Source organism: Pseudoliparis swirei, chromosome 16 (genome assembly GCF_029220125.1).
Source record: "Pseudoliparis swirei isolate HS2019 ecotype Mariana Trench chromosome 16, NWPU_hadal_v1, whole genome shotgun sequence".
Lineage (NCBI taxonomy): Eukaryota > Metazoa > Chordata > Actinopteri > Perciformes > Liparidae > Pseudoliparis > Pseudoliparis swirei.
This window is the reverse complement of record NC_079403.1, coordinates 299826-309244: the sequence shown is the minus strand read 5'-3', so window position 1 is coordinate 309244 and position 9419 is coordinate 299826. Positions and strand designations below refer to the sequence as shown.

General features: G+C 42.7%; 1 protein-coding gene across 4 annotated transcripts; it reads right to left on the bottom strand.

Annotated features, from left to right (window-relative positions):
* Positions 1-471: 471 nt before the first annotated feature.
* hexb (hexosaminidase B (beta polypeptide)) lies at positions 472-9100 on the bottom strand. Of its 4 annotated transcripts, none has more exons than XM_056434066.1 (14): positions 8686-9100; positions 8433-8584; positions 7803-7868; positions 6685-6731; positions 6473-6583; positions 5981-6082; positions 5747-5879; positions 4553-4733; positions 4127-4213; positions 3918-3990; positions 3178-3352; positions 1374-1464; positions 1181-1285; positions 472-759 (listed from the first exon to the last, which is right to left on the bottom strand). In XM_056434066.1, exons 1-14 carry the CDS (start codon positions 8979-8981, stop codon positions 696-698), a joined length of 1683 nt encoding a protein of 560 aa, XP_056290041.1. In that variant the 5' UTR covers positions 8982-9100; the 3' UTR covers positions 472-695. The 4 variants fall into 4 exon arrangements, with proteins under 4 accessions (XP_056290041.1, XP_056290040.1, XP_056290042.1 ...); XM_056434065.1 differs by lacking the exon at positions 3178-3352 and adding an exon at positions 2038-2218; XM_056434067.1 differs by lacking the exons at positions 472-759; positions 1181-1285; positions 1374-1464 and adding an exon at positions 2072-2218.
* Between the last annotated feature and the right edge of the window lie 319 nt (positions 9101-9419).

Below are 9419 nucleotides of genomic sequence, written 5' to 3'. Positions count from 1 at the left end.
GGGGGACAGGGGGGATGACTGGAACGCCAAGCCCGGCACCGGTCACCCCTTAGGCCGGAATGAACATTTAGGCCCTCGGGGCGGAGCATTGTCAATGGACCGTACATCGGGGGCTCTGTTGCTTTTTAGCGGCAGAGTCTCCAAAACCCTTCTCATCCCTAACCCTAATTTTGAATTCGCCTGTTTTGGGATGATCCCTGGGAAAGAACCACATATTTGGGATGGGGCGCATCTGGGCCATCACCCCAAAGGTGGTGTGCAGGTGGTGTGTAGTTGTTGTGTCATCTAGTCTAACCCTAGAGGCAATTGCCAAATTTGGGCTTATCCAAAAATAATTCCATTGCATCTCTTGCCTTGGTGTCCAGCTGTGTCCGACTGCACGCCGGATGTAAACCAGAACCATGTGCAATATAACGTGCAGCAAAAATATTTTATAACTGTTTAATTTTCATATGAAAAAAGAGTCACAACTAATGTCGACATTTTATTCACAATCAAACATTTTTCATCATGAAAAAAGTGCATTCAGAAATTCAAGCGATTGGATGCGATCAAGAGTTCTATGGCACAGATTTAAAAAAGATGTCCAGGTGCCTCCGGAGTGTGACAACGGCACAAAAAGGCAGTTTAGCGTTTAGATTCCATCGTTTACGGATCCTCCATTTCTTCCGTTCCCGTGGCTTTTCAGGTCTTTTTCAGAGGCCTTTGTACTCATGGGGACAGTAGCTGGAAAACAGTGGCTGAGCCGGGATCCCACGCCTTGGATATGAAAAGATAGGTCATTAGAATTAGAAGACTTTGTGTGTACATTTCTTCTATGGTTCCATTTCCACGAATGAACTATGTTTTGCACGAGGAGACTATCATTTTTAACTTAAGAATTTCTCCATATGCCTCGTATTGATATTCATCTTTCCGGCCTTAAGTTAGAGTTGTGCATTCATGTCGATTGTGGGTCACTGCGTAGCAGGTCCGTCTTTCAATGAGGGGGTTGGAGGTTCAATCCCCGCCCTAGTCGATGTGTCCTTGAGCAAGACACTTAACCCTGAGTGTCTCCCTGTAGCTGCTCTACGGTGTCTGAATGCAACAGGATTGTACGTCGCTTTGGATAAAAGAGTCAACTAAATGTAATGTCGAGACCCCCGGTACTGACGTAGACATGTATATCCCTAACACTTACTCCACCATGCGACAGCGGTGCGCTGACAGCCTGTTGTAGGCGTCGTTGATGTCCCTCACGTTGGCGGCGCTCCACAGACGCTCCGCCACGGCGCTGGCACGAGGCCTGGAGAGGAAGACAGAAGATCAGTGTATGTCGTCGTGGACCGACAGACGTTCATTTACATACAAATATTTAAAAAGACAAAACATACCAGAGACGGGGCGTCAGGTTGGTGGCGTCCACGTACTCCCCCCACAGACAGGCCTCTCCACCAATCACAAGCTTCTTTTGTTCATCAGTTCCTGTTTTGAAATATAATGTTTAATGAGGCCAGGCAGCATCCAGAAAATAATTATATATATATTGAATATTTAAAAAGAATATATATATACACGGAAAAAAATGTATACAAGAAGAAACCATATATATACATTTTTTTATATATACACGGAAAAAAATGTACATAAAAAGAAATCATATATATACATATAAACACATCTGAAAATTAATACAATAAAATACACAATTTAATTACTAGTTTGAGAACTATATAAAATAATTAAATTAGGTATTTTATCGTATTTAGCAGTGATTTTCTGAAAGCTAAATATTGTAATAATTCCCCTCTGTTCATTCAACAGGCTTACACACGTTAGCACAGGAGTGACGGACGACTTCCTGACATTTCAGATGCGCCGCGTCAAACAATACGGATAATAAACTGAGTCTGGAGCAATAAAGCGATCATGTGGACGGCGGCTAAAGTCCCAAATCCCGCAATAAAATACTAGAAAGCAACGCTGCACACAGCAAAGAACCATCATGAGGGGGAAGGGTCTTTGCCAATGTAATAAATCAACCATGCAGACACCAACCCTTGAAGTCCTGCGGGTCGGCCCTGTAACGGCCCTGCCAGTCCTGGCCGTAGGAGATACGGTTCAGGTACCAGGGCGTGGACAGCAGCGCCCGGAACCCGGACCGCGTCACGGTGGCCAGCTCACTCTGGTACTGCGGCGCGCTGCCCTTCCACACGTGGATCAGTGTGTCCGGCTTCAGCTACACACACAAGCATCAGAGAGATGACGACGATGGAGAAGGACTGGAAGAGGAAGCAAGAGAAGAAGAAATAGAAGAAGAAGAACTACAAGAATAACCCGAAGTACAACGAGAAGAAGAAGAACAAGAATTAAAAGAAGAAAACTATTTGCAGAAGATTAACGTCTGGAAACCAGACAGTTCAGTCCACTCTGGTCTGGTCTGGCTCAGGTCTACGAGGACCGATGAGACGGTCCACTCTGGTCTGGATCAGGTCTACGAGGAACGATGAGACGGTCCACTATGGTCTGGATCAGGTCTACGAGGACCGATGGAGACGGTCCACTCTGGTCTGGATCAGGTCTACGAGGACCGATGGAGACGGTCCACTCTGGTCTGGATCAGGTCTACGAGGACCGATGGAGACGGTCCACTATGGTCTGGATCAGGTCTACGAGGACCGATGAGACGGTCCACTATGGTCTGGATCAGGTCTACGAGGACCGATGAGACGGTCCACTCTGGTCTGGATCAGGTCTACGAGGACCGATGAGACGGTCCACTATGGTCTGGATCAGGTCTACGAGGACCGATGGAGACGGTCCACTATGGTCTGGATCAGGTCTACGAGGACCGATGAGACGGTCCACTATGGTCTGGATCAGGTCTACGAGGACCGATGAGACGGTCCACTCTGGTCTGGATCAGGTCTACGAGGACCGATGAGACGGTCCACTCTGGTCTGGATCAGGTCTACGAGGACCGATGAGACGGTCCACTCTGGTCTGGATCAGGTCTACGAGGACCGATAAGACGGTCCACTCTGGTCTGGATCAGGTCTACGAGGACCGGCTCCGACTCACGCGACTCTCTCCTCGTCACCTCTGTGCAGTTTTTCATGCGTAAGCCTGTTGAACTAAACTATTTTTTCTGCCTCCACCAAATTAAATCATCTTCACACCCACAAACCAACAACTGACCGTTGAAGCCGAGCGGCTCGACCTTGTAGTAGTTCTGCCAGTCCTGAGCGTAGCTAATGTAATCCAGGTACCACGGGGCGGAGAGCACGGTGGTGAAGCCCGCCGCCGTGACCTTGGCCATCTCGCCGCTCGCCCCGCCGCCGATCCACACGTGCACAACGGCGTCGGGGTGGAGCTGCAAACGGGTACAGACCGCGCTACTGGAGTCAAGACGGACGTGCACCAGGCGTAGAGGCGTCTTTGGGCATTTATACAAACTGTTTGTATTCACGTTCTCGTGTGATGTCACGAGACGTCGTTAAAGTCATGAGACGACCCCGAGCTGCGAGGGCAACGCACCACCACAGCTTTTAATTGCACTTATCACATAAAACTATGTTTCCATTATTGCACCATGTTTATTGTCTGTTTATTATATTTTTAGAATTTTATTTATTATTCTATGTCAGTTTGTTTTTATTCTATGTTTATATTTTTTATCCGTTCATTATAATGCACCTTTCGACGAGTCAAATTCCTTCAATGTTCAAAGTTTTTGGCAATAAACTATGACATAAAAATACATGACAAGATGCACAAGTGTTACCTATGATGATGAAGTGTGTGTGTGTGACCTGAATACTAAATATAAAGCTACAATAATAAGCTGGTTAGTTTAGCTTTAGACCAGAAAAAGTTAGTCAAGAAAAGGCCGATGTTATTGTTATTATGATCATATTTTTTAATAACTCGTCAGTTACCTTGACTCCGTTGTCGAACACCTCCTGCCAGATGATGTAGCCCTTCTGGGTCGTGGCCACGATGTTCAGGAGTCTGTCGGACGAGTGGAAAAAAAAAAAAAAGACACAAAATAGATGAAATTCTTTGCCTTTTGAATAATGAATATAATTTGACACTTACCGTTAAATAAGCTAAACAACGAGTTCTAAGTGTAAACCGAGGAACATACTTCTGGATGTAGAAGGACTCCAGCTTGCTGTAGTCCTTCCCGAAGCCCTGCTGATCCATAAACTTTTGAATGTCCGGGTTGGACTTCCTGCAGGATCATTAAAATATTAATAAATAAGCAGCAAACAGAGTAAATACACATTATGACCCAATGGATTTCCAGGACTTTAAACCAAATTTCCATGACCAAAGAATATGTGAAATCTCAGTGTAAACACCTTAAATGAGACAATACTTTGATTAAAAGAATGTGTACGTAAATGTTTAATCAAACTGTAAATGAACATAACAAATGTTCATGAATTTTCCAAAACTTTGAGATATGGTTTTTTTCAAGGACTTTTCCAGGCCTGGAAATAACCATTTTTTAAAAATGATGAATTGCCGTCTAATCTCTTTAGTTGTCCATTAAATACTCGAGTCTCACCAACATCTGAAGTCCACCTCGTCGCCCCCCAAGTGAACGTAGGCGTCGGGGAACACGGAGCTGATCTCCTTGAAGAAGCGGCTCATGAAGTCGTACGTGGTGTTCAAGATGGGGTTCACGGGCCCGAAGGAGCCGGAGGGGTCGGCGCCGGAGTAGCAGGGCGTGAGCAGATCCGTCTGGCCTGAGGAGAAAGAAACATTAGATTAATTAAATATAAATATATATAGTTTTTTTAAATAATATATATTATTTCTTTTATCAACTTAATTATAAAAAAATATAAAAATGAATTGGTAAAAATACACTACCAGTCAAAAGTTTGGAGTCACGTAGAAATGTCCTTATTTTTCAAAGCACTGTTTTTTATGAATGAAGACAACAATAAATGAATCATAAATACTCTCTATAGTTAATGTGGTAGTGACTATTCTCTGGTGTAATGAAGTCTCTACATAGTTAATGTGGTCGTGACTATTCTCTGGTGTCATGAAGTCTCTACATAGTTAATGTGGTAGTGACTATTCTCTGGTGTGTAATGAAGTCTCTACATAGTTAATGTGGTAGTGACTATTCTCTGGTGTTAGTGAAGTCTCTACATAGTTAATGTGGTAGTGACTATTCTCTGGTGTAATGAAGTCTCTACAGAGGTGTCTAGAGGCCCATCTCCAGTGTTCTAATGATACATTGTGTTATCGCCTTAGAGGATTAACTGAGGGGTAGAAAACCCTGTTTATGTGAGCGCAGCTGAAAACAGTTAAGAATATACACTTTTATTAATCCCCAAGGGGAAATTAGTTCTCTGCATTTAACCCATCCTTAGTTATTAAGGAGCAGTGGGCTGCGGTGAAGCGCCCGGGAAGCAACTGGGGGTTCAGTGCCTTGCTCAAGGACACTTCAACTTGCAACTAATGGGGAGAGCGGGGATCGAACCCACAACCTTGCGGTTGCAGGACGGCCCTCTTACCCCACTGAGCTAAAGCCGCCCTGCTGCTGAAGCTATAAAACTGGCCTTCCTTTGAGCCACAAGAAGAACTACATTAATATTTACTATAAAAATCATTATTTATAACCTCGTCAATGTCTTAACTATATTTTATATACGTTGCAATTAATTTGATGAATAAAAGTGTGAGTTTTCATAGAAAACATCAAATTTGTCTGGGGTATTTCTTCACCAACGTGAAGGAAACTCACCTTTGCCCCAGGACTGCGTGTGACCCGGCGTGTCAAACTCGGGGATGACTCGAATGCCTCTCAGACGGCCAAACTCGATCACCATCTTCACGTCGGTGGGCGTGTACACGTGCGTGTACGGGTGGTAAGCTCCCTGTGAACAACGATTATATTTAAATACTTCTCGATGTTTAAAAAAGAAAGGCTACTCGTCTTCCTCTGAGATTTTAACGCCGACGCGGCGTCTTTCCCGACCTGCTGGCTGAGCTCCGGGAATGTTCGGCTCAGGTACGGGAACGACTGGTCGTCCGTGATGTGCCAGTGGAACACGTTGAATTTGTTCATCGCCATCGTTTCCTGTCGAAAACCAAAAAGAAAGAAACGTATTTAAGCTTAACGCGATAAAAGAGAAACCAAAAGAAAGGAAAATGACTTCAAACCATATTTCCATCACCATGTATGTAGCCAAGAATGGTTCAATCTACACTACCCTGGCATAGTGGATTAACCCAACCACTACCCTGGCATAGTGGATTAACCCAACCTGTCCCCAGCTTTCTTTTAAAAACATCATTACTTCAAACTGAGGGTGAATATAACACATTTCCATGACTTTTTCAACACTTTTGGGATAACATTTTTTCTTCAAGGACTTCTGCAGGTTCGGGAAATAACCATTTTTAAATGCCATGACTTTTCCAGTTTTCCATGCAACGTATGAACCCTGAAAGAATCTTATGGCCGTACCAGATTAGCCAAGATCACTTTAATGGGCAGGAAGTGGCGGGCGCTGTCCAGCATCACGCCTCTGTGAGCAAACCTCGGGAAGTCGCTGATTGTTGTTGAATTGATGCTTTTCTGAAAAGATATAAAGTTACAATCAGCCCGAGTTTAAACCTTGTATGAAAGTTGATCCATTAAGAAATGCGATTTAAAGGATGTAAAGCATTCACACTCACAACTCCATATTCATCTTCATACAGCAACTGGCTGAACGTCTCCAGACCTAAAAGCCCAAAAACACATCGTTCATGTTCACGAGTTCTGGTTTAATGACTTCATAAGATGTAGTTAAGGCCACCTGATGAGACGCTAGACATGAGAGCAAAGGTCAACAAAAACACATTGTAGTGATGCAGACACGGCTTTTAATTGCACTTATCACATAAAACCGTTGTTTTTTATTGACCATATATACATTATTGCCCTTTGTTTCTGGTTTTATTTTATGTTTATTATATTTTTAGAGGTTTTTTTCTACGCCAGTATATATATTTTTAATTCTATGTTTATTATTGTAAATGGTTTTTTCTACATCAGTTTATTTTTTGTAATATATTTTTAATTCTATATATATTATCATTTTATTTCATGTTTATTATAAGTATATATTTCTGTCATTTTATTAAAAGAAATGATGATTATATATTTTTGTTTTTTCGATGTCGGTTTATTTTTTAATTCTATATTTATTATAATTATATTATTCTATGTATATATTTGTATTTTTTCTTTGTCAGTTTATAGTAAAAATATTATATGATTATGTATTTTTTTCAATGTGCGTTCATTTTTGTAATTCTATGTTTATTATTATTTTTATTTATCTTTCCATGGCAGTTTATCATTTTATATTTTAAGTTTATTATCATTTAGATTTTTTATTTTAATCCAAGTTTATTATAATGCACCTTTCACAGTCAAATTCCTCATATATTCAACGTACTCGACAATAAACATGACGTACAAATACATGAGGAGATGCACAAGTTGAACCCCACCTGTAATTGTGTGTGTGTGTGTGTGTCCAGAGTAAAACTGATTATACATCTATACTTGTAATGATTGATAAGTGTAAATATACTTAAATAGGTTCATGCTGAGCAGATCGATACCTCTCATCACGGCTGCTGTTAAACATGAATATCACAGGTGAACTGTAACTTTAAACTATTTATGAAGCACAAATCAAATCGAGGTCCGTCTCCTGGGATTCTCCGTGTTTCCTCTTCATCGTGTACTTCATGTCTTCGGGCCTCTGATGCAGAGTTCAGTTCAATAAATAGAATAATCCTACCGTGCAGGGCGCCCCAGACCTTCGGGGCCTTCAGGACGGCGTAAGGCTGATCCACCATCAGCTCATCTGAGGACACAAACAGGTGGGGGGGGGGGGGGTTAACCACGTGGTCTACTAACCAGCTAATCTTCAACTTGGATGATAAGCCATAAGAGTACGCCCATCTCCACTTATAAATAATCAGATAGATAGAAGTTTATAAATCATTAACTTTTATGTAAGCGTCCCAATACAATAAAAAAAAAGTATCAATACTCAGTTACAAGTCAAATGACTCGATTAAATAAAGAATAAATCAATATCAAAAAGGTAAACTTCCTTTAGGATTTAATGGTGATTATCTGGGATAATTTCTACATTTATGAAGGGAAATATTTTGGGGGGGTAAATTGCAAACGAGAAGTAGTTTGAAAATATCTCAAAATCAAGCATAAGCATGATGTGTGTGTGTAGTTACCTTAAAAAGCAATGCATAACACACTTAATTCATTAGAAGAGTATGCAACTTTAACTTCTGCACAAGCAGTGGAGGAAGTATTCAGCTTAATAAGAAAAACAATGCAATAAACGTATCTGTCAAAGTACTTCTAGCTCAACGCATGACACCCTATGAATGAGGAAGAGACTCACATGACTCGTCTGACGTCACACCGGGGTGCCCGTCACAGTCGGAGTCCGGTGACGTGATCCACACCTGCAGCCCGGTGAGCACCGCGGGGCCGGTCCGCCCGCCGGGGCCGGTCCGCTGGCTCTCAGCACCGCCGAACATGTACTCGTAATACCTGTTGTGCAAGACGCGTTTTGAACCACGAGTTTCTACTGGTCCCTGAACGCAACATTTACCATAATAACGACGGGGGAACGGAGACCTCGAAGGGCTCACCTCCGGTACGCGTCCTGCAGGAGGCTGCAGCCCGGCCCGGCGGAGGAGCCCTTCCCGTCAGACATCTGGAAGCTGTCTCCGTTCAACTTGAAGGCGACTGCAGAGATCTGGACTTTCTGCGGCAGCGGCCACAGGGAGCCGAACGGCGAGGGTCCGGCCTGGAGCGGCTGCGCCTCGGCGTCCTGGTCCTGGTCCGGGTCCAGGTCCTCCACCCGGTCCACGTAGCGGTGCTGGAGCCCCTGAGAAGAGCCCAGGGCCACCAGCAAGAGGAGCGCGATCTGCGGCGCGGCGTTCATGTCTGCAGGAGTAGCGTGACCGCGCGTCACAACACGGCTTTATCCGGAAGAGAGGGGGCGGGGCTTTACATGCGGAAGTGCAGGTCGTGCACAGATTTAAAGGGGAACTCCTTTTAAAACTTTAAATATTCCCTCATTCACCATTAAATGTGAAGTTAAATCAAAAGCGAGATAGCTTCTAGTTTATAAGCTGATTTATTGAAACTAGAATTTGTTGCTGCAAAATAAAAAATATTTGCTTTGAAATAAAAAGTAATAATTTTGAAAGCAGTATTTTTATTTTATGAGCAAATATTTTTATTTTAAGAGCAAATATATTTTTTTCGAGAGCAATCTTTTTATTTTGAGAGTAATTTATTTTTTGCCGCAACAATTTTGAGTTTCATCAGCAAAACTAACAATTAGATTGAAAGGGGAACTGCTTTTAAAACTTTAAAA